We start from the raw sequence: 26,123 nt of genomic DNA on the forward strand, positions 1-26,123 counted from the left end.
GCTGTGACACAGCAGAAAATCACTGATGCTAAAGGAAAGACAATGTCCTAGGTCCGGCAACGCCCATGTTATGCAGGGGAACAATGAAGGTTACGGGCATTGAAACCAACAGCAGCTGCAGCGCTTCGTGCGGTGCTCGTGCGGGCGTCCTCGCCGCTTCTATGGCCACGAAATCTGGCTTGTGAAGACACGACTCTTGACCGTGGCGCCTCGCTGTTAAGCACTTCCACGTGCTTGGAAAACGCACAGTGAAGTGTGCGAAGGGCGTGAGACTCACAACAAAGCACTGACCTGTTGCGCCTGTTTACACAAACCAAGCAAACCGTGCTTACATTCGGGATAACAGATAGCGCTGCTCGCTCTAAAACTCGAGTGCTTCGCGGCGTCCTCTTCAACACGTATCGGTCTTCGCGTGAGCGAGCCATACATCGCGGCACAGTGTGCACTATCTGAAACTGTGCCAAAGTGTGTACTGTAAGGTTCGACGTTTATAGTATTCCGGGAAAGAAGCACACAGAAAAAATTAAAATATAAGACTGCAGCCAAATGTGAAGAATCAAAATCTAGAAATCTAAGCTCGGCAGCGGGTACCGTTGGCAACAATGCCGTGCAAGGCATGCACAGATTTCTCAAAGTTGCAAATGCGCGAGTGGACCTGTTACAAGAGCTCGTGGCCTTCGATAATAACAAAACGATTCGTTGACATCAACTTCTCTCACACGACAGCGTCCCTCTTCTGCTGAACGTACAGGTTCGATTTCCGACCGAGGTGGCCGCATTTTATGTATGCACGTTTGCGTACGAAAGAACACCCCGTGGTCGAAGTTAAGCCGCCCATGTCAACAATATGGCTTTCACCGTGCACAGCCAAGCCGTAGCGTAGGGACATTATAGCGTACGCCAGCTGAGAACAACTCGTCAATTTTAATGCTTTTTCTCCTAGGTTACATGGTATAACATTGCGCACCAATTGTGAAAGGGCGAGATATTTGTAATAAACAGAGAGGCTGGTTACTAGAAGGCTTATAGCGTTGATGGAGCAAAGAAACTACATTTGGTATAGCGCTGCTCAGCGGTGGCTGAAACAAGCACGGGTAGATGCTCGTGCTCCAAAGGCCGAGTTGGCGTACATGCGTGTGCTTCAAGCGTCCAGCTGCCAGAGCTAGACTGTTTTCACCTATGAGGTACTAAAGAACTCTTTCACGTTGTCTCGGTGCCGTCTTTGAGGGCCACGGCATCATACGCCAGCCTACGTCTCTGCATACCAAAGAAAAAAGGCGGAGGAGAAATAGAGAGAACAAGATTAAGCACGAGATGGTATTATAAAACATTAAGCATCTAGTTTGAAATAACGGCAATTTATGTGCATTAATACAGCGCCTCTTGTGTACATTATGTACGACGGTAAGTCGTACTGAAAGTAACCAGCGTCCACTTTTCAAAAATGATTACACTGCGTGCTGAAGCGAAACTTTGTCACTTCTGTTTACAGACTTTCGTTCATTTTTTTACGTAGTCTCTCTTTGGCTGCACGCATTTTTCTGACCAATTTGGAAGGTTGGAAGTACCCTTCCAATATAGAACTCCGCCTCAGCCTTGTAGAGACGGTCAAGCACAGCTGCACCTATCGCCTGCGGTGTCTCGTGCCATTGGCTTCGCATTTGATCTCGTTTGCGGCAGGTGTTAAAGCGCTTCTCTTGTCTCCGCCAATTCTCTTCACTGTTTAACGAGGAGTGTGAGTGCACGCCGCTTGTCGTGCGGCAAGGTAATTTTTATTGCGATAGCAATTATATGGACACTTCAACCGGATTTCTGCCGTCGCCGTCGCCGTGAGGTTCCGTTTAAAGTCTAAGGGCGATAAAATCGTCGCCGCGCGCCGTATGCGCGAGCGAAGGCGCGCGGGGGACGCGCGCTATCACGGAGAGCGAACGCACGAAGGAAAGCAAACGCGACCGTCGCGCGAAAGGCCGTGGGGGTATGGGAGGGAGGGAAGCGGGGCGACGCTGTGCTCCGGCACCAAATGCGTATCTTGCAACCGGGCATAAGGGGAACTTGCCACTCAATCTCCCACGCGAAAGCAAGAAAGCGGGAAGGCAGCGCGGGAGGGAGGGAGGGGGGGGGCGCAGCTTCTACTCTGCCAGCAACTGCGCTCGCACTTTGCCCGCGGCTGTGGCGGTCGCCCGCACCGACTGTTATCTGCACACGACTCTGACCTTTGTATGCGCTGTGCATTCGCCGCTCAGTTTCCGTTGAAGCGATAGACCGCACGAACCTTTGCCCGCTGCGGCGGCTGCGCTTGCTGCCAGCGTTTTGACAGTCGTTGTCTGCGGTCATTCAGTGTGATCTATTCATGTTTGCTTGTGCGCGCTGACACCACCCTTGTTAATTCAGTTAGTAAGCGAATGTGTCCAAGTTTATGCAGCCGATAAAACTACTATCCCTACTCCGAATAGCTATCTACTAATTTGCTATCGCAATTGATGCTTCGCCTTTCGGGCGAAACTGCGACATTTTTTTTTTCTTGCAGTTCGCGCAGTGAGTAATGGATCTTCAGCAACGTTCGAGCGTATCGATCAGCATTTATTTACTGGTTATCTAAGCTTTCAATCATCTCTTGACCTGCACTGTTTCATTTTTCAAGCGTTCTCGTTATTTCGTCTGTTTTTACTCGCCTCTCTCCTTATAGCTGAGTGCATCAACGGGCTTCTTGGCTTCAGCAGCGGCTACCGAGGCCGACAACTCCGAAAGAGAGAGAGAGAAACGGGGTGGGAAAGGCAGGGAGGTTAACCGGAAAACATTCGCCTTTGCTACCCTGCACTGGGGAGGGGGGGGGGGGGGGTAAGGGGACATGAAAGACGGAAAGAAAAAAGAAAAAGAATAGCGGCGAGACGAAAATAATTTTTTTAATGTAGAGGAGGTTTGAAACGTCCGTAGGAACTATAGTCGGTCAAATAGTTCACTCGAACGCAAAAACTTCAAGAGTGCCTTGACTGACTTGTTGTGTGATGACTGTATGGACCACTCCGAGGTTGTTCGTCCATGCTTGTCTGGCCGTAGTCAAAATACCTGACGCATCTTCACACTTGGCTCGAGCTCATTCACGCGTCGCCATATGCAAGCTAAGCCTCTTATATAATATACTGCGGGTCGACATTGGCTCTTTCACCAGAAATGATATCACCGCACGTTGACAAAACGAGACATGGAGCCCGCGAATACACGCAAAGTGCCTCGAGCGGCCAGTCGCGCGGCAATTCTGCGTGTATTCGCGGGCTTCTTTCACGCTCGGAAAAACACATGTAGCACGTATTGAGCAACAGAAGGCTGTATCGGGAGTTTTACATGTTGCTCTACAACTTTCTCCTTGACACTTTGATAATTAGGACAGTACTTCTCGAGTTAGATAATTAATTACAATTAGCTAATTAAATCTCAGTAACGAAAAAAATTACTGGCGGCTACTCCACTGCACTGGAAACAATACGCACAAGGTGCACAAGGTTTGCTTCGTGTAACGCCGTTCCTCCTTTTTTAAATCGTGCTGCGTGATAGCTGGGACACCCTCTATATAGATTCAATGCTATCGCATTACCGTCGACAGTCATCGTGAGATGGGTTCTGCCGTAATTTTGCTGTCTTAGTCTTCAAACCCGAAATTTAAATTTGAAGATTGCACTCAGTAGTCACATTCCTTTGACGTCGTCTACTAAGTTACTCGTGCTTCACAAGACAGTTTTGCCTTCAATAACCATGTTGACAACGCGGTCTCCGTTCTTGACATACGTATTACGTAATCATCACGAATAAGGTTTCTTGCATGGATGCTGTGAGTAACAACATATAGATTGCGTCTCCTTCGCTAACTCCCTTTTCGATTAGTATATTAGGACCTTTCTGGGAAAAAAACTACTATTGCTATGTAGGGCCCACACAAGCCTGGGACCATCGTCTAAGAACCTTCGCCCACTACCAGAAGGATACGTTTCGACAGTTTGTGCGTCGCTTCTGGTTGAGTGGGCTATTTGCGTTCTTACTTTTTTTTTCTTATCCCTCTCTATTATTTTCCATTTCTCGATCGCTCACTGCCGTTTAGAAAACCGCATCCTCCTTTTCTCAACCGTTATCCCAGTGTGGAGTAGCAGGCCAGAGGCGCGCTCCAGCGGCCAGCCTCTCCATCTTTTCTTTCATTAAACCTTTTTTCTCTTCTTGCTTTCCCTCATATTTTTTCCCTCTCGGTCATTTCACAAAGCCTGCAGTCAGATTACAAACTCGAATTTATGCGCTGGAAGATCGACGATGCACATAGCGGTTAGTGCGGCAGCCATGGTGCCCGGACTGACCCCTTTTCCCATTGCAATATCCTGCTGCATGGAACTTTCTACGGCGCATGTCTAAAAATACGGCACAAAACGTGAACACACATTCGGCTTTGTCTTCCATTTTCTGTCTCGTCAACTTACCACAAGTATGAAAAAAAAAAAACGTAAGGTAAATTTTCCTTGCCATCAGAGCACTGCCCGTGTTTTCCCTGGCTTCAGCAACTCTTGGCTAAATCATCTCACTGATACAAGTAGTCTACGCAAGTTTGGTGTTTGGCAAAGATGACGTGCGAATTGACGCTTCAGAATAAGAGGGCGAGATTATCTGTGTCGATACCGCATCCGTTACAGACTGCGCTCCTCGTGTCGTCAGGCACGTGTGCGTCCAGCGCGCCAAAACAGTGTACGTACTCCTTGATACTATTTCACGTGACGACACGAGTGCCTGTTGGCAGAACAGATAAGCTCGCGACGACTGAATCTTTCTGACTCGAAGCCACAAACTCCAATGCTGCGAACGTGTCCGACGTAAGACGCAGCGAAGGGCAGCACGATCCTCAAAGATGAGGTGAAAAGCGCGCCACACACGCGCCGCGTACGAAAGTTTTCGCTCTGGCGGGCAGCCGCTTACTGCGTTGAACACGCAAAGCCACAAGTGAATGGACCAGATGGACCTTTCGAACACAACGGGTCAAACTCCGCGCCTTGTTTTTATCTATAGATGCATGGAGCAAAAAACAGAGGCTTCCACTCCCTAGTAGGGGATGTAAGTAAAACAGAGAAAACACTCGATAAGAGGACGCGTTAACGTCGACTCAAAGCTAAGCTGAGAAAGAAAGGGAGACGCTTTCGGCCGCAGACTTACAGCAGTGACGATGATGTTGTTCCATGTGGAACGGGCGGAAACAGCAATTTACGAATGACATCTAGAAGCAAAAAAAAAAAAATAACAGGTGCATAAAACAAAAAAAAAAAGAAGCAGCGAGAATACAGGGGAAAGAGTGCGCGGCAGGACGGCGAAGAAGCGGCAAGAACGCACAAGCCAAAGAATGAGCCAAGAAAAATTATTCGCCGTTATCAGCCGCAGGCGGGCGGCGAGAAAAGGAGAGGCGATAGTGCGTCGTCGTTGCGAGCTCTTTTGCGGCTCTCCTGGATAAGGGGATTGTATATCTTTCCTTCTGAGCCCTCGATACAAGCGGAACGATCTCAACAAGGCCCTCCGCACACGGGCACTGCCCGTGCGTCAGTCGAGACGGTCGGGTGCCCCGCGCTACGGGGAAGGACGCATCCGTGCTGCATAACGGGCGCACGACATACGAGCGCCGCAAGCGTGCACGCGCCGGGGACCCGGGATAGCCCCTGCGCGCGGCCGGGTGGCTCGCCCCGGCAGGACAGCTGGCCCACGTGACATCGAAGGAAGGCCACATCAGTTAACGCTGCGGTGATTCGCCACGCGGCACACTGCGCGCTACACGCAGCGTGCAATGATCGTTGTGGTGAACATACCCAACCTATGCACAACTTGATCACCGTCCGTGCTTTCCGGTGCAAGGGCAAGCTCTGTCATGAAAAGGACTCGCAACTGGTTGCACTCATCGAAATCGAGAAAAGGGACGACGTAGCCTTGCGAGAGAGATCACCGCTTCATGTGCCAAGCCGCCGAGGCAAGTTTCCATACACCGCAGCTTTGGACGACAGCGCTGCCTCGACCGCTCACAGATGGCTGTGTAGCGTCGCCGACGGGCCGTCTGTGTCCGGCGGGCGCCTCGGCTACATGAGCTACGGGTCACCCTGTCGCTGCACGTGCGGCGCTCTCGGCAATGCGCGCTCACAGTCCCGTCCAAACCCGCGGCTACAGCGGTACAGCAGGGTCAAAATCTCGAGGCAGGGTCGTGTATCAGGAGAACCGCCGGCGCGCGTCACTGCTTCAAGTGCCTTCGGCAGCCGGAGCCTCGCAGAAGGCGTGGCTGGGAACGACGTGGACGCTTTCATCGAACTTCTCAGCTCGCCTCCGTCCCGCGACAGTGTCGCGGACGGCGGGTCCGACGGCCAGCAGCAGCACCAACTGACGCAGGCGACGTCCATTGGCTGCTCGCCATCAAGCAGCAACGCTATCAGCAGGAGCAGCGGCACACCGGTTCTGACACCACGATCAACATCCAACGAGCTGACCATCTCTGAGCAGCACGTCGTGCAGCTCTTTATGGACGAAGTGGACGTCAAGGAGAGGGAGATTGCCGCAGCCTTGGCTGCGGCGGCGGCCAAGGAGCAAGAGGAAGAAAACAGCCACGTCGAGGCGACCGCGGCAGAGGACGACTCGCCATGGCCCACATACCGCAGCGCAGAGGCCGGGCACCGCAGGGCCAGAAAGATGGGATGCGGAGCACTGGCCGCGCCGTCGACGCTGGCCTTCGTGCTGCTGGCCGCCGTTCTCGTGTCGAACGCGATGCTCGCCGTAGCATACTACGAAGAACGGACGTGGCTGTGCGTGATCACGGTAGGCCTGATGCATGCACCGTCGCTGCTGTTCTTCGTGACCCGCGTCTACTCGGTGGTGGTCCTGGCGAGCATCAAGGAGCACTTCATGAGGGCTCTGGTGCTGGTCTGGTACTGGGTCACACTGCCACTGCTCCACTTCCTGCCACTTCTCACGTGAGTGCGCCTTTCTCCGCATCGAAGAATTGCGCGCTTCATGCCCTGAAACCCCGCGTGTTCGCTGATCATGGCGCGCAATCTTGCCCTTGCGACATTGCCGAGGCGTGATCACAACTCCGCAAGGTCTCAACGGTAAGGTCGCGCCGCTGCTGTGTGGATATGCTTTAACTGGTGTGGATCTCCCACCAATAAACTCGATCATCGGTCCCCGAATTCATTCGCGATATCTAAAGGTATAGAAAAGGGTCTTACGTCAGATTCCCGAGACACTTTTAAAGAGCGGCTCTGTAACTTTGTGAACAAAACGAATCTGAAGCTTGTATGTAAGGCGTGACCCATAGTGTTGGTACCGCTAACGACAGCCTCTGTTCGCTCGTTTCTTCTTACAATAAGTAGCGCAGCTGCATAGGTTTGCGGCTGGCATGCAGGTAAGAGTGCGGCAGGACATGTTCTGTAAATATCGCCAGAAAATTGTTCGCCACTTCTGTGATAATCTTAATACTACAGTCGCAGTTAGCTTTCTACTCACGTCAACTGGAAACTTAGCACTTGTAAAATCATTCCCATCATTGATCAAAACGGAATCTTGCAAAATGTCCTCAGAAATGGTTTGGCTAAACGCGCCGTTAATCGCAGGGACAAAACTGGACGAAGCGTGCAGCACCGCGACCTAGCAACTGTTTATTTCTGACGATCTGTTGATACATATTTTTTTCATGCGTGTTAACAAAATGATTGCGCGAAGAAAGATAAAAGTACAGCACACATGCACATTCCCTTTCTTGCATTCCCAAACGCAGTCGGAAGAAGGATGACCATTTCTTTTTCTTACATTCCCTGCATGAATTAAATTTTTTTAGCAGATAAAGTGATTGATGACGCGCTTATCCAGACATGTACGTATCAACTGGCTCCAATTGCAGCTCTACTCAGAAATAGGATAAAAAGACAGCACATCTGTTGTACTTGGTCTGTCTGATATTCTTTCCATAATTCAGCCTGGTATGTATGCGTAATAGTAGCGAAACAATTATTTTGCTACAATTTCGATGTAACCCGCCGCGGTGGCTCAGTCAGCTAAGGCGTTGCGCTGCTGAGCACGAGATCGCGGGATCGAATCCCGGCTGCGGCGGCCGCATTTTGATGGAGGCGAAATGCAAAAACGCCCATGTGCTTGCGTTGCAGTGCACGTCAAAGAACCCCAGGTGGGCAAACTTAATCCGGAGCCCTCCACTACGGCGTGCCTCATAATCAGAACTGGTTTTGGCACATAAAACCCCAGGAAGAAGAACAACAATTTCATGGTATTTTAACGGTTACGTACAAAAATATTCGAAGCATTGAATACGTTCTTGATGAATGTAGCCTGGGAACATTGTTTGCTGCATAGGGCGAAACAGCATGCGTTATCATTTTGCCATCAATACGAAACTACAATGCCAACTTCGCTTGCAACATTTGTCCATCCCTATTCCATATTTTTGTTACCAGCAGTACAATTTTTTCTGACACATTGAATATTTCTACACATCCTATTGAGCATGCTTTCAACTCGGAATAAAACTTTTTTTAGATGCAGGAACATGTAAAATACTTGTCTTCACAATTCGTCTGAAAAAAGTCATGCCAGGCATGCTTCAAGAAGAGCTTACGCTTCGCAATGTTTCTTTATTGTTGTGATAACAGTAGCTCCTAATAGCCCATCATTGAGGCTGACCCTGTCGTCTGGCACGATTCAACACTTTGCTTTATCATCACTTACTCTTGCAGCCCAAGCACCAGCATCGGGAATAAAAAAACGGTGGCCGCGTCTCTGCGTTCTACACTTCAAATGACGGTTAGGCGCATAAGCGTGGTGATATACGACAGTACGCTGCATATAGACGTCGATGGCGGCGTCATAGCAATGTCGTGGTATTGTAGTTTTGGTTATGTACTGCAGACCACCACCTTCTCAGACATAGCACGACAATTTTATGTTCCTGAACACGTTGCTGGAATATTAAAAAATATATATTGCATGTGTTTTAGGTCGGTGTTGTAAAAATTAAAAAATTAAATTATGGGGTTTAACGTGCCAAAACCACGATATGATTATGAGGCACGCCGTAGTGGGGGACTCCGGAAATTTAGACCACCTGGGGTTCTTTAACGTGCACCTAAATCTAAGTACACGGGTGTTTTCGCATTTCGCCCCCATCGAAATGCGGCCGCCGTGGCCGGGATTCGATCCCGCGACCTCGTGCTCAGCAGCCCATCGCTGTTGTAAGTCCACACTCTTAATTTGATAAGCACGTCTATATTCGACAACAATACCTTCTCGACTGGGGAAAAATAGTCTGAAATGGTCTGCTTAAGCGCAGTCTGCACTATTTGTTCCGATGATGATGATGATTTATTGGCATCCTCTTTGAATCGGGCGGTGACAATTACTCACCTAGCTTGCTTGATTTAATCAGTTATCATTCTAGTTTATTTGTATACATCTTAATATTTTTTTCTTCCTCAAAACTTATCTATCTACTTTGTACCGTTATCTATGCCTGTAACATCCGGTCGTATCAATCTCTTCCTCGCTTTTTTTTCCACCAATATTGTAAAAGTTTCTTGCTGAACGTCCCCGAGATCTTTGAGTGGCGCCCTCTCATGTGTGACGTCAGCGGTAAGGAAACTTGACGCTGTCGACCAACCTGCCCTGCTGGAGTTTTTAAAATGCGAGTCTGCAGGTTTGCAGAACATTATGTACGGAATGTTCCAGAGCACTAGTCCCTGCGAAATCGAGTAGAGTCGCCGTCGTTGCCCCTATTAGGATTGCTCCTCGTGTCGTCTGCTAGCCATTAGTGCATATGCGTGCGTGTACTGCGCTAGTTTCTCGTCATTGCTGTTCCATTGTCGCTGTGACATTGTAGCAAAATGTGGTATTTAGTTACAATGTGGCATTAGGCAGGTAAGTGATGAATCAGCAGCTTTAAATGGTCCGGCACGATGCAAGCCGAACCTGCCCAAAAAGAACTAACAAATCGTGAAAACAGAAATTGTGCAGCTGGGTGTCAGATTCCAGACGTATCGTGCAATTTTTTCTTTGCACAAAAAAAAAAAGCTTTAGCACTTTCCGAACAAAGGCTCAATAAAATGTTGACAGGTATCGCTGCGTTTTTTTTTTATAACTTTTTTTTCTTAAGTTGATAAAGGTGATGTTTATCGAGTGGTTTCGGTAGCCTGAGAGTGCGCTGAACAGAGATAGTCTCATGCTAACTTAAATAAACAAAATTTTGGCATTGCAAAGTAGTAATCAGATTTATTTGCAAGAAAATATTGTAAAGCACGATTGACGACTGTGAAACATAATGCGTGGTGTAACTAATGTTCGCAATAAGCCACTTGTCACAGAATTTATGAGATTGTTCTTGTCCGCAAACGTTTTATGCATGCATCCCCAAGTGACTAGAATTATGAGCGAAATGTAAAATTCGCATTCAACTGCGATGCCTCTAAGTCGACGATAAATCTTACGAATGAGCCCTGCGATCGTGCTTCGTTTACAAAGCTGCATGCGTAGACTGTCGCTTACTCTCACGCGGCGTGATATTTTATGACCGAGTCACGAGGTCGTGTCAAAAAAAAAAAATAAGTGGTTATATAAACAAAATTAAACTCTGGGGTTTTACGTGCCAAAACAACAATATGATTACGAGGCACGCCGCAGTAGAAGACTCCACATTAGTTTTGACCAGTTGGGGGTTCTTTAACGTTGACCTAATCTAAACACATTAGCGTTTTTTTTTTTTTCTTGCTGCCATCGAAATACGGCTGCCACGGCCGGAATCGAATTCACGACTTCCCGCTCGGCAGTGCAAAGCTATAGCAACTGGGTTACACGGTCGGGTGGTTTTATGGAAGAAACAGGAAATATATAACGTTCGTCTTTCTTCTAATACTGGCACTTATAAAACACTTGAAAAAAACAGGTAGTAATTGGAGAGCACGGTATTGTGCGGGCACGCAGTCGAAGTGCGAGCAAACAGATGAAAATGTAGCTCTTCTGCCCAGAGCTTGGCAGAACGACAAAGGCGAGTTCCCCTGCTGACGTCACCGGAACGCCGTTCGCAGCGCGGTCATTGGTCACGCAGGAGGCCAATAGCATCAAACGCTTGTAATGTTCGTTGTTTGTCATCTACAGGAGCACTCGAAAGTTGCACGTTAGCTGCATCCCGTAGTTTATGCAAGCATCATCTTCTGGTGGGCAAATTAAACGCCTGGCGGACAACCAAGAAAGCCCTTGCAAAATTAATTTCATTTGAATTGGTTAATTACAGCAGTGGCCCGAAGCCAGCGTCTCCGTAACAATTCATTGTATCTGCAGCTGCTTATGTCGGACTGCTAAGGTCACTGCAAGACAACGGGTGTCCTGCAATACCGGACTGTATGCACAAATGGCATGAACATTTGACCAACTATCCTAATTCTTGAGCCGACAGTTCATATACTTATACACACTGCGCATCTTAGAGTCAACACGTCCGTGTGGAAAAAAATTTCTCGCGCTGAAGAAAGTGCCAGCCTCAGTGAGCTGGCTATTTAACCACTAAGTAGTGCCACTGGCCGCATCTTTCTTCATCGTAATCTAACAATGAATAACGACTTAATACATGTGTATAAAGTCGGCTCATGAGTATCTATAAAATGCACACACCTGTTAATCTAAGACCTAGTGATATCCACCGGTTTTATTAAGAAGTATAGCACCTAAGTTTCTGCAACGCCGCAGGTGTTACAAGTTTGGCAGAACGGCGCGGATGGTGTCCGAATAAGCGCTGACGCGGTTAATAATATATACGTACACTTGCACAATGTGTGTTTAGGATAAAAGCGCTGTAACGGTGTTCGTATTTTTCGCCAAGGTTGCAACTTCAGTGGGCACGTATCACACTGAATATCTTAACACCCTTAGAGGTGTTAAAATCGCATTTTCCAACTTTACACCTTTCATTACAACCAGTTAGCAGCTATTTTACTCGCCCTATCGTAAGGGTGTGTGCGAGAAAATACAAATACAATAAACAAGATTAACACCCTAATGCAAGAATTAACACCCTATACGAAAGGTGTTCGTACACCTACTAGCATTTTCGCTACAGCTAAAGGTTTCAAGTGTAACGAATGCACTTTCTCGTGCAAGGTTTCTCATGAAATGAAGCAGTTCGAGCTTCTCGACAATTTATACATTGTTGTGTCTGGCGGTCCTTCGGGACAAAGGAGGCCGGCGCCGACTCAGACGCGCCAATCTGGCGCTCCTTTCTCGCGGCCGAGAATTGTCACCTGGGACTGAGGGATTAGCAGCTGGTCTCCGGTCTACCTCATGCGTCGCTAAACGGCAGCGTCGCCCCTTTGGTGCGGTTCCGTGAATTACCAGAGCCGCCCGAACCACGACGAGGCCCGGCGCCGACTGCTACGTGCCAAGCTACGCCCTTTCGAGACAGCCACCGCCCTCCCTGGTTCCGCGAACTGACCGCTATGGAGGGGCGAATCTTGAAAGGGACCAGTAACGACATCAACGTTCGGTTCCCAAAGTGTCAACCGCTGCCTGTGTTCGGGGGCGACCTAGCAAGATTGGAGGCGGAGCCTGACGGGAAACGATGACACATCACGTGCGGAATATGGCCACCAGATCCAAGATGGTGATTATCTAAACGAACTACAGTGTATTCCCTCGTCGAGTGAAAGAGGGAAACGAAATGGATAAAACAGCGACGCTTGACCATGTAGAGAACGCTCGACCATGTAGAACGCTCGGAGATGTAAACGCTACTACATGCAAAGATGTTAGCACGTAGACGGCTCCAATATCATGGAGCCCTTTTTGTAATATGTAATATACCATATGTACATTTGTATATAAAACAGTTTTTCTAATCTCCCTGGATATCTCCTCCTCTCGGCACCTGGCACGGCACCATACATGGAACCTTCGTGGCCGCTCGGACTTCGACTGTCGCAACAACATATAGAGACCAATGTTTCAACAGCTGAAACATTGATCCTGTGTGGCGCAGTGGATAGCGTGTCTTGCTTCCGCGTGAAGTTCCTGGGCTTGAATCCATCTCCATGCATTTCTTTCGTAACCTATTTAAGGACGAATTGCTTGTACTTTGATTCCGTTTGCGTAGTAATGCTAATAAACAACTCGTAAACAGTGGAAAGTGTAGCAAGCTCCTGGCTACATTTTTCTTTCACTTCGCTGTCTATAACCTTGATGAGGAATGAACATGAACCAACCATGCCTCGCGTCGCCAACTGGAGTGTGCTGGGAGAGATTCCTGCTCTTGCGGAGGCGATGACTGTATTCAGCATGAGCGGCGTCTTCTGGTTGCCTTACAGATCGGGAGGCTTCTTCCGGGGCATTACTGATAGCTTGATGGTGTGTGATATTACGGTGGTTGTGCTCGGGACAGGGCATTTAGCTGCTTTCCGTAAGGTTGAACTTGACTTCCAGCTGCATTCAGATGCGACCGCAATTATTAAAGGCACCTGTATACTGAAATTCTAGTGCATGTCAGATAACTCCAAATGGTCAAAATCTATTCGAACGCACCCATCCGCACAGCGACTATCATGACTCATGAAACGTTTCGTTTATTTCCTAAAATTATTCCAATGCTTTACGCTATTTATCAATTGCGCCATACGAATTTAGTAACGATGTGATAAGCTGCAGTTGTCCGAGTAAGCAAACTTACGCTCTCTTCGTCTACGTATAAACAGGGCTGGTATTTTGTAGCGATGCGTTATGCTTTATTCTATACTAGTCTTATCATCCACCGCTCACAGCCGGCTGATCCCGTTGATAACGTGAGCGAACCGTCGTTGTGACCACTGACCGAGCGCGAAAAGGCATTAGCATCGGAAAGGCTTCGCTGCAAAAATACCGGCCCTGATATGCAACTACAGGAAGCCTTTTCAGACGCTCCTGCGTTTGGAATTTCGATACGTATAGCACATGCATAGGTAAGCGCGGATAACAGGCCACAAAGCAAGCTTTATCAGCGTATAAATATCAGCAATCGCTTTATCGCGGTTAAAAGCACCGAATAGAAACGGTATCTTTTCGCATCGCCGATAGCCCAATCTTTTTTTTTTTTTTCTTTTTCTGGACATAACGTTATCGCTGTCCTCTTAATACCAACTACGAAATGAGCAACACTACTGGGTCAGTGGCGTGGATGAAGATAATAAGCTCGTGAAGACTATAATGGCAATTTTTAAGCGTAGCGCTTTTTTAAGCGGGATAGGTATACAAGGAAAGGGAAGACCTATATTATGGCGCGAGCGCAGCGCGGAAATTGATGCCATCTCATTTCTATCCAAGCCGTCATGCCGCCATGAACATGAACCAACCATAGCCAGAGCTCGTATTTGAACCAAGTCAAGACAGCCAGAGCTCGTATTTTTCGGCTTGAATAAAGGCACATCTGTGCTCAAACGCTGTGACAGAAGTAGCACGGATACGCAATTTACAAATAAACATCTTCGGCACAGTGTGTTAATAGCGTCTTGCTGGAACCACTGAGACCCGCCACAGTAGCCCAGTTGCTATGGCGTTGGGCTGCTGAGCTCGAGGTCACGCGTTCGACCCAAGCTGCGGCAGCCGCATTTCAATGCGAACGAAATGCGAAAACACTCGTGTACTTAGATTTAGGTACACGTTAAAGAACCCTAGGTGGCCAAAATTAATCCAAAGTTCCCCCCCCCCCTTACGGCGTGCCTCATAATCAGATTGTGGTTTCGTCACGTAAAGCCCTAGAATTGAATTGGAACCATGGACCCGGTTCGGAGAGCGAACGCACGGCGGAAAGCAAACGCGACCGTCGCGCGAAAGGCCGTGGGGGTATGGGAGGAAGGGAGGGAGGGAGGGAGGGAGGGAGGGAGGGAGGGAGGGAGGGAGGCGGGGCGACTCTGTGCTGCTTCACCAAATGCTTATCTTGCAACCGGGCGAAGGGGAACTGGCCACTTAATCTCCCACGCGAAAGCAAGAAAGCGGGAAGGCAGCGCGGGAGGGAGGGGGGGGGCAGCTTCTCCTCTGCCAACAACGTCTCCTCTGCACAACTCCTCTGCACTTTGCCCGGCGCTGGCGCTCGCCCGCACCATCTCTTATCTCCACACGGCTCTGACCTTTGTATGCGCTGCGCATCCGCCGCTCAGTTTCCCTTGAAGCGATAGACCGCGCGAACCTTCGCCCGCTGCGGCGGCTCCGCTTGCTGCCAGCGTTTTGACAGTCGTTGTCTGCATGCGGTCATTCAGTGTGATCTATTCATGTTTGCTTGTGCGCGCTGACACCACGGTTGTTAATTCAGTTAGTAAGCGAATGTGTCCAAGTTTATGCAGCCTATAAAACTACTATCCCTACTCCGAATAGCTCTCTACTAATTTGCTATCGCAATCGATGCTTCGCCGTTCGGGCGAAACTGCGACATTTTTTTGATGCGGCGCTTTATTTACTGCTCCCGCTCGGTTTTGGCCTGTCTGCGTGTCTCGCATGGTTGGCCTCGTGTGGGGCCTCTTCAATATAATTAAATGTGTGAGGTAATTGGACGCCAGCCGGTGAAACGCTGTACGAAAAAGGCGGCGCTGGACGGGGTAACGGGAACAGGTATTCGCTCCCACAAGAGTCACACATAGACGTGTCAGCCATTCCAATGAGCAACTAGTAAGCGTTTGAAAATGCGATGCTTATAGCCAAAGTCGGCGCAAACAATGCGGTGTCACTGCGAGATAATCGTGATGACAGTTGCAGCCTTAAGGAAGGATCCAATGTGTGCGGACAACAATTCGAGAGATTAGGAGTACACCAATAAATGTGTGGCATAGTTCGACCCAGAAGAAAAAAATTATTGCAGCGTTGGTACGGGGCATGATCTGAACCGCTCGAGTTCCTTCATGGGCCGACCGGGCAATCTCGACGGTGAAGTCATTAGCAGCAATGCCGGTATGGTGCCCTGGCAGCTACTGAAATACGATGGCATGCCCTTTATCGAGAGCTAGATGAGGGTCTTCGTTAGCTAAAGTACTAACTGCTCCCGAATAGTAATGTTCTGCCGATGTTCCTGCGATTCCTGCCTCCCGAAGCGTTAAATTATTTCTACAATAATAGCTACGGGCTTCGTGGTTTCCTATCCAACAGCTTTTGTTTCAATGGGGTTTTTAGTGAAGCCAAGTTAAGTTCTCTAAAGTGATACAACGCATTTACACGTGATACGTAGTTCAACGTGTTGCCGTATAGCGTCGCGCGCGCTTTTGATTTCCGATGCATGTCGATTCTCGAAGGCCTCAGAGAGCTGGAACAAATGATTTCATCTCGCATACATGCTCAGAATTTCGCGCGCGTACAAAAGCAGTCACGCGCCCCGCCACGAATTGAGAGACGCGAGCGCCGCTCCTTAGCGTGTACTTTTTAAACTTCCTAATACGCATAGAATGAAGCGCAAAAGCCTAATAATCTACGAACTGCAATTTTAAGCAATACGTATGCGGTACTTAATAACGACCGACTTACGTAGAGTATATTTTCATATACTAAATCCGAAGTACCAAGGCTTCTCCGCCAGTTCGCGCCGCTTCTTCGTTTTTGAGACTTTCTTTGCCAATTTAAAATTATAATTCCTACTTAAATCGCGAATAGCGTGCTGTATTCTATCACTAATAATGATGCTTATTTTATTTCCATCAACGTCTCGCAACACATTCTGGCCAGTTGTCAGTCGATTTAATAAATGAAAAAAAAAAAAGTACAAAAAGTAGTGTGCACGGGTAGGCTTCCCAGAAGACGCAATGCGTTTCCTTATCTGGCGAGCCCTTGTTGACGTACATTGTCACTTGCATTGTGAGCATTTCTGTTTCCATCCTAGACCTGTCGGGCTTTCCGTCCTTGCCTGTTGTTCTGCTTTACTGGTTCTCGATACACCCTTCTTGTAACAAAATTAACGGAATTACCCTTCTTTGAACGTAATGTATTTGGGTAGACATCTTTTCAGTGTCACAGCTACCGTTCGCAATGCAAAGCACTTCAGCGTCGCGTTATTTCACTTCCCAGCGCATTACCGCCGTTTACGTGTATGCGATATGAAGAAAGTGCGATGCAATGCGCCAATGGTCGTGTTCAGTTACACGCGGCTACGAATGAAGCAACAAGCTTTCGTTCACAAAACGTGGGTAGGCGCTGAATATATTATATCTTTAAATATCCATGGCTATTGCTGGAGGGATAAGCGAAAACGAGGCATACACCATAGTTACATATCAATATTATTACTATTATTATTATGATACATCTCAAGCACTTGTTCGCAAAAGGTGGGCAGCGTTCATTACTTTTGCAACGGCTGCATTAATTATTATTATTTAGGGAAGGGCAAACTTCGGGGAGAAATTGGATTTAACCCGATTTTTATTAATTTTGTTCGGGGTGCAAAATATCGCGCATTATCGGTTCTACCCGAAGACGAAGGACTCCACAGATATCACTCGACGAATGTCGTTGTGAAACTTCTAGTCACTTTGACTTGTGAAACTTCGGACTTCTACTTCCGACTAGAAGTCAGAAGTTTCACAACTGGAAGTTGTGAAAACTAAAACTGCTTGAACGTTTCACAACTACCAGTTGTGAGCAAACAACCGTCCACATTTAGAGGGACAATATAGAACTTTAGCGCAGTCACGCTGCTGTATCAGAGATGATATGCCAATAATACGGTAACTCAGTGCCTTCGATGTGTATACGTTCTACAGGATGGAAAGTTGTGCGATATAGTATGTCATGACTCAACTGTTGTTCTAGAGCTGTAATCGTTTCGGCTAAGCACAACGCCTGTACTGTAGGACAGCGCAGTTGTCCTATTTCCTATTTTCTCGTCCCTCGTTGTTGTCAAGCTCCCCCGCTCAGGAAAGATCAGATGTGCTGCCTCAAGATTGTGGTCTTGTTGGCCAAACGCTATAGAGGGTTTTGATAATCATCCATTCTCTTTTCTCTTTCATATAACTGGCGTAAGGTCTAATTTATCGTGTTACAGGATGCGTAAGGGCAAGCACGCGCATTTACGTACATCACAAACACGATGCAGTCGGTGTCGGTAAACTATAGACGCCAAACGGTTTTGCTCTGCCACGGTGACCGATAACAACGCGAAGGAACGTACGAAAGTTTGTGCGTTTTGGTTAGCGGTGAACAACGCGGCCAGCTCGAGAGCAGCAGCGTCAAGGTCGCACGTGGGTCGTGCTGTCGAGGTCGGTGTTTTGCCTCTCCAATCCTGATAAGAGTGCTTCCCTCCTCTTCCTTCGAGTGCTTGCCGCTGGAAGGCGGGACGAAAATCACCGGTACCTTATTTATTTATTTATTTATTTATTTATTTATTTATTTATTTATTTATTTATTTATTTATTTATTTATTTATTTATTTATTTATTTATTTATTTATTTATTTATTTATTTATTTATTTATTTATCAAATAATGTAGCCGTCTACGAAAATATCACTGCCAATGGCCGATGCCAGTGGCAGTGACTGTCCCCTTTTGGCTGTAGAAAAAGCGAATGCAAATTCAAGACAATATTGCTAAACAAATTTTTATTCAACACGACAGCGTTTTATGCCGGACTCCACAGAAAATCTGCCCTATGTACGTACGCCACCCGATCATCGATCGTCACGCAAATTCGAGAGACGGTGATGCTTTGCCGTTTTGTGTCTACTTAATGAATGGTTAGGAAAGTAGGCATTGAAAGGTTTGGTTTCTTAAAGAAATTGTGCTTTTGTTAAGGTATATTTGTCGTAATGAGGATATTCGAGTATTCGTTTTTTCACTGAGTAATTGTGTAGACAATATGGCCGGCAGCCTGGACACCTATGAGGGTAGGAAGAGGAGGAGGACGAATAAACTTTTATAAAACCCAGGAATTACGCGTGGTGGGCGGTGTCCTCAGTCCAGTACCATATAGGCGTAGTAAAGGTGGTAGTGCTTGGAAGTCTTGCGGTCTTGTCTTGCGGTCTAACTCTGTCGGCGTCTGTGGGCGTTCATGGCGCTTTTTTCAAAGTTTGCCCCCGACAACTGCCATCACTCGGGTTGCGCTGCGGCGGTTCACCTTTTGAACATGCGTATGGGTGCTCGCGCGCGATGCTGCCGGAGCTCTAACGACGCAGTTTCACCCCATACGCATTCACCGTCGCGTCGGATCTACCTATGACGCCTGGTAGCCTACGATGTGCAGTTTACGCTGCGCACCAGCACAGGCCTCGCGTGCTTCCTATCGCTGTCACTGCTTCGCCCTGCGAGCGAAACTGTAAATAATAGAAGACTGCGCACATTTATAGACTTATATTTGTGACTGTGCGACGCAGCTGCACTGCTTCTTAGGATACACGTGCTTTCCGTGTATCTTGGGTACACGGATACATAACTTTCACGTTATGACCATTTCCTCTGAAAGAAGGATCAACCACTTTTTTTTCTTCATGGTAATTGTACAGTTGCTTTTTCATGGCGAGCAACTCTATATATGCATCTAATTGCTTTTTTGTACGCTTGTGGAAGCCTGAATAGCTTTCAGCGGGGTCATGCAGCGTGCGAACTCGTTTGGTGATATCATTGATGTTTCAGCGGGCTTCTTGCCGCACTTTATAAGGCACGAGAGTAACTCATGATTGATCTGTGCCTCCAAATACTTTTTTTTTCCCAGAGCGAGAGAGAATGCATGTGCAGGGCGCATCGCGCTATCTTCCCGTCTGGTGGCCAAGCTTTGTAAATAAAGCGCAGCCCTCAGTCTGGTCTCGATAGAGGGGAAGTTGCCGGATGGCGCGCGGAACGAGCTCGTTTCAATGTTCCCAGCAGTGAACTGGTCACAGTCACCCTGTGACCGGTTCACAGAGCTGATGACATGGAAATGTCTTCTTTTTTTCTATGCTTCCACGTCGTGGCATTTTAACAGATTATAACAGTAATTAGAGGTCACTAGGCAGTTTGCAACTGTTCTAGCAGCTAAAAATGCCCCTTTGTTTATTCCCCCCCCCCCGAATATTTCCCCCCGAACTCGCTAGAAACCTGGTGGAACTGTCGGTGTTTAGCACTGTGGTGATCATTATTATTACATTTGAGGGGCCCGCGTGTACAATCAATGTCACTGTTACCTTGATTGGCCAACTGCATGGTGGTACGCGTTGGTTGTCTCATTGTATTCACACTCTCTTTAGTTCTTGGTGTATTCTGCCGGTTCTCAGGCCAGAGGAACAAGCTGTTATAACTGACGGTCTTTACTATTCCTGGTACTCTTTCACAGCAGGCACCTACTTCAATGTTGTGACTCGCCTTCCAAATATGCGCGCGTCTGACAGACACCACTCCAGTTCGAATTGCTTCTCCGAACACTGTGCCTGCCTGCGAGAGAGAATCGCAATGTTGCCGTCTTCACGGGTGCTCCTGGCCTCGGGCCCCAGCGGCAGCGTACGCATCTCTCCGAGCAAGCGGCTCGTGTTCACCGCACCTGTAGCTCCTTGACGGCTGTGATCGATCTCCGCCACGTGGTTGGATCGTCATGAGTAGCTTTCGCCAACGACACTTCCCCTTCTAGGGATCTAGGGACTTGCTTAGCCATGCAAATGATTTATAATCAAGTGCGTCGTTTAAATCGTGGCTCTTTTACAGCGTAAGCTGTTATGGGCGCATTCCAATTGCCGTTTCGGTTCGCTATGATGCCGCCGGCGGCGGCGTCCGCGTAACCGCTATCGCCGGAAACGCGAAAAAAGGTACCCGATTCCCGCCGGGATCGAACCCGCGCCCGCGGCGTGAGAGCCGGGTACTCTACCACAGAACACCCATAAAAACTTACTCTACCACTGATCCACAGCAAGCGCTTGCTATCGGGCCGCGGAAAATAGCCTATAAGCCTAGCACGCTGAAGGAGACGACTCGAGCCTCCACCAGTATGGTGGCGCCATCTAGGTGAGATGCCTGCAAACGCAGCGTCCGCAGGCGCAGACGACGATATGCAATTCAGACGAGGCACGCAATCAACGCGCTCACGAGCTGCCGAGCCTCCGCCAGTATGGTGGCGCCATCTAGTTGAAGTACCTGTAAACGCGGCGCGCCCGACATGTAAGTTGCAGTTGTAAGGCTTGATCGGGCTCAGCAGACTGCTGTGCAGAGAGCATTACGAGCCGCAGTTCGCCGTCGACGCCGGGCGGACAGTTCAGATCGTTCTCGTCAAAACGAGGCGAATAGACTGCCGCGAAGACCCTGTTGTGCGTGGTGCCCAAATTGGAGCTACCTTTGAGCCGCTCCACCAGCTTACGCTGTGACTGTGCAGCGCGTGCCGCGCAGGCCTGTGACTTTTTCTGTTACTTCCATCATGTAATATAGCGTTTATTTTCCCACTCGTCTCGTCCCTGCTCGAACCACCACAACCGCCGCAAGGTTTCTTTACATGAGTGGCTCGAAATTGAAGCCGAAAGCTTGCCATTATATGGATCCGCATGATGTCATTTGTGAGATGCTCAGGGATACAGCAACCGAACTTGGATGCTTTCATAACTTGCGAATAATTCATTCCTTCGTTAAGTAGGTTAGGTTTTTCGCTTCTGTAGTGGGTGATGCAGTTGTTTATTTACTTCTGTTAGACGCGGACCTTCACAACTCCGAGAAGCATTATAAAGTTCTTCGGGTATTTCAGCAGCGTTTGTATGGTTGTTGTACTTATTGTACCATAAGCCGGCAGATGTGGCTATTTAGCGAAGATTGACTAATCATGTTCCACGCCGCGCTTTGTCACGGGAACATCTGATCTGTGGCGATACGCCACAGCAGTCTTTCACGCTCTAAGCCATGCATGTATGACACGGGGCTTATGAATAAACGGCGACTGTGTATCTCTTAAAATTTGGCAAATGTGTTTTTTTTTTCTTTCTTAGCATATCTGTCGCGCATGTTTCTGTTATCGTATATTTGACACTCAAACTGCCTATTTTTGTTTGAGTGCCCAGAATGCCGTTATAAGCGCACATTTTTGATACCTAGAACACGCTTTTTAGTGTTAAAGATCCCTTTAACAGCATACGACTGTACTGTAGTGCCGGTTAAACTGCATAACAGTCTTAACTGGACTAGCAGCTTCACTAGCTGCAGTAGTTTATTACCGTTGGATAAGTACGATATGGTGCTCCACTGACTTTTCCACGGAGACAATTTTGTGTTGCCTACATGCGACCCATTAGTACAGCTGCAACGCATACAAGGATACTATATAAGATGACATGAGGCAAAATTTTTATAGCATGGCAGTTCGACTGCGTCTGTGGAAAAGTTAAGGTTTCTACTTCGGTTTCATTTTTCTTCTACTTCCTGCCCTACCAATCGTTTCCGTATGACGCCAGCAAAAGCCATCGTGCTTTGCAATCGAACGAAATGTACGCAAGTCGCGGGATATGTCACCTCGTGTCGTACACTGTTTTTTCTCACGAACAAAACCGTTCATAACACTTCATTTATGTGCATTTCACAAAATGGTATGTTTATTCCCCACAAAGGCGTCTGCGACAGGTAGTTAAACACCTCTGTATAGAGACCTACCACATGGGTGGTTGCGACGCCACGAATCCGATCATGTGCGAGTTCGACCACCGGCGCATAGCCGTGCGGACACTGCCGGACACCGCCTCGGTATTGTCCGACAGATGTGGGAACCTGGTAGGTGGGGCGATGCCGAGTGCTCTGGAATGAATAAATTACTGATTTGGATGTGCTTGGAAAGTTGGCAAATAATTGCACCTGTAAGTCCCCTCTGTGAAAGTAGCACACTACTTTGGCCTTGACATCACGTGCAGACGGTCCTTTTCCTGTCCCTTTCTTAAGGTAGCGTAACGAAGTTGCACACCGGCCATGAGGCGTGGCATAGTGAAAGGCTCCTGAAATATTTTGGTTACCTGTGGTTCTTTAACTGTACATCAAAAGTACAATACACGACCGGGTTTTCTTTTTTTTTTCTTTTTTTTTACATTCCGCCCCCTTGAGAATGAGGGCGCTGTGGCCTCGTGCTCAGCAGCGGACTATGCACCATAACCACTAAGCCACCGCAATAGATCCGAGGACACCTAGCTGGGCTGGTATAATCTAGCGATTCCTCTCGCTCGATTATTTCCTTCTTATCCATCATTCACGACCAGCCTATCATGGTTAACGTAGGCGGAGAATCGCCCGAAGCGATGAGGAAGCGTGGGAAAGACAAGAATTTGAATAGAATCGTTGAATTATCCCATGTATTGCTTGTCAAATTGGTTCATCAACGTCGACCCACCCGAACGCTCCCGTCACATGACCCACTGCTGTTACTCAGAGGCTACACCCTATTTTTCTTTTGCACCCTTAATTGTGCTGGTTTGTCCCATGGCTAGCACCCTTACCCTCCGCGCTATATATATATACATATATAATTATTGTGCATGATAGCGAGCTCTAGATACACCCTGCGATGAATGCAGCCGTAGCTGAAATCTTTTTTTTATTCGTGGCCATCTGTGGTACACCAAAATACCTGACACGAGAGTTTGACAGCGATTGCTATGAAAGTTTATCTAGTGTAGTTTTCGTGTCGCCTGTCACAGCTATCATGTTTACTTGCCACAAAAAGTCGTCAAAAAGTAATACTTCATTTGTCTCCCAGCAACGATTCAACCTTACCCTTTAATTAAGGATGAAGGTTTAGCTATGGGACAAACCAAGCACCTTTTATACCCTCACAAAATGTATAGTGTGTATGACGTTCTGCTGCTGAACCAGAGGTCGTGGGTTCGATTCGCGACCGACGTATTTTTGTGGGGTGGAATGCAAGTATGTTCGTGTGCCAAGCACTGAATGCGCGTTTATGAACCCCAGCTGGTGAAAACTAATCCTCCGCCATCCACTGTACGGCGTCTCTCATAGCATTTATGTTGTTTTGGGAAACCCCATTAACCAACCAACTTCGTCACGAGTGCACTACCACGCTAGCGGAGCTTTACTTCGAGCGGTTCACTTATACGGCAACCGAGCACAGAACGTATTTCTGACGTATTTTTGCCGCGTGTCCACGCCCCGCATTATAGAGTGCTCATTTTACCCGGCGGCATGTCTCCGCTGACATCAAGGACGAAAGGTGTTCCCTGCGGTTACAAATTAAAGCGTACATGCTGTGGTAGGCTTTTCGGCTGTATTAACAGCGAAAATATAGGTAGTGTCCACATTTAATCCTCGGAGTGACAGCTCGCTCTAAGTATTGGAAACCAATAGGACGTAACATTGAAAGGGGATTAAAATAAATGTAGGTGCGGACTCTCCATTACGCCTTGGCCTGCTCATGGTAGAAAAGCAGGACATGAAGCGGTATGACAGCATTCTTTTTTTATTAGGTCTAGTACGCCGTAATCTAATTTCGGAGGTCTTACCTTTGGGCGTACTTCGATGTCTCCGCTTGTCCTTAGGCGATTGGACCGCTCTGTGCACGTGCTCAAATGCACAGAAAAAGCCAAGTTATTTTTACTGTGTTGAATTTAGAGTCTCAAAAGCGTCGGTGGTCAAAAACAAATTTCAAAACACCCGTTGGTATCAGGGGCGCTATTTTTGGTCGATCATTTTCGGCGATATAAATTTCCGCACGCGTTCATTGAATAAGCCAGCGTACAAAAAAAGGATCGCCACTCTAATGAGGCATCGGGTTCACGAAAGAAAGTGAAAGTATTGCCTAAAGCTATCGAGGTAGAATACGTATTTTCCTTTGATAAGTCAATGACATGAGATATAATGGGCGCCGCGGAAATAGTCGATGACGGAATGCCATTGGGAATTTGGGAGACCACCTACGCTGTAGAGGCGTCAGCGCAAAACGGGTGCACCGCGACGCCGTGCCGAAAATTCGTCGGAAACCGGTTCCACGTGGGTCCGCTTTGCCGTAACCACGTTGCACGACAGCGAGAAAACTGCCCCGTTGTGTGCACGCGCAGGCTGTCGTCCGTGCTGTTCGACAAGGTGATGATGATGATGGGCGACCCGTCGGACATGCGCCTGTTCATCGGCCGCCAGGAAGACGTGGCCTTCAGCGACCTGATCTGGGTGGCCGTGCTGCATGCCTTCCCGCAGGCGGTGCTGCAGCTGCACCTGCTGCTCTTCGCCGGAGGCGCTGCCCTGCTGCGAGGCGACTGGCCCGACTACACCGGTGAGCGCGCGGCATCGTACGCCGCCGTCGATTACCAGTGTGCACCCGGGAACCGAAGTCTGCGAACCACTGGTTCCTTGAGAAATAGAAAATATGCATTTCGTAGAGAAGATGTATTTTCTTGCGTCCTAAGTGAGTAATGCTAAGCGCAACTTGGTATAAGCCTAAGCGGGTAAGTGTGTTTGAAAAGTACAGCCTTGAAATAAGGCGTCAGAACATAATACGCCCGTTATCGGCGCCCCGGACCTATCATACGACCAGGTCTAGAAGAACTTGTTGTTGGGCGAGTTGGTACATATTGGCGAACATTGTTTGACTGCGCGAAAAAACGGACCACAGAGACAGCATGGAACAAGGACGGGCGCAGACTTGCAACTTAAGTTTATTCCACAAAGACCACATATAAGTACAACCAAGCATACACCACTGCGCGTGCGCGAATAAATAAATTTAAAAAAAACACCTTGTTTATGCCAAACGCTGTGGTCTGTGGTCCGTTTTTTCGCGCAGTTAAACAATGTTCGCCTACTACCAGGTCGTCCGTTACGTTCGCGATGCCTGCAATGATCCCCGACATTTTGTCGCCGGGGTGTGTCTTGGGGAGCACACACTGCAAGGCAGGTTCTCACCGGTCTGACATAAACGTGTCGCTGTAAATGCCGGATCTTTAAGGAGTAAAAATGTTTTACACGCACGTAATACTGCATTTAGACACGAAATGAGCAAAAGTGGTCACTGTTGATTTGGCCACATGTTCAACTAAGTTCGAGCAGAAATGTACGCGAGATCTGCGTCAATACAAGTGTTGAAATACTGATTTTCTTTGTAGAAAGGGCGCTAGACGCGTAAGATATAGGTGAGCTTGGGCGTTCTCACCGGCGTGCCTGGAAACTCCAGAGAGAACGAAGCAACGATCGGTTGAA

General features: G+C 48.0%; 1 protein-coding gene across 3 annotated transcripts in view; it reads left to right on the forward strand.

The window, feature by feature from the left end:
• Positions 1-5,340: 5,340 nt before the first annotated feature.
• The window catches only part of LOC119436936 (uncharacterized), a 61,986-nt gene continuing 41,203 nt past the window's right edge, over positions 5,341-26,123 (forward strand). The window contains exons 1-2 of one of the 3 annotated variants that reach the window (XM_049660127.1): positions 5,342-6,971; positions 24,989-25,200. In XM_049660127.1, coding sequence (XP_049516084.1) covers positions 5,833-6,971; positions 24,989-25,200 — 1,351 coding nt within the window. In that variant the 5' untranslated portion in view covers positions 5,342-5,832. Of the gene's footprint in view, positions 6,972-24,988; positions 25,201-26,123 lie in introns of all 3 variants that reach the window. The other 2 variants (XM_037703981.2, XM_049660128.1) reach the window with 2 other exon arrangements.

The sequence above is a fragment of the Dermacentor silvarum genome, chromosome 1 (assembly GCF_013339745.2).
Source record: "Dermacentor silvarum isolate Dsil-2018 chromosome 1, BIME_Dsil_1.4, whole genome shotgun sequence".
NCBI lineage: Eukaryota > Metazoa > Arthropoda > Arachnida > Ixodida > Ixodidae > Dermacentor > Dermacentor silvarum.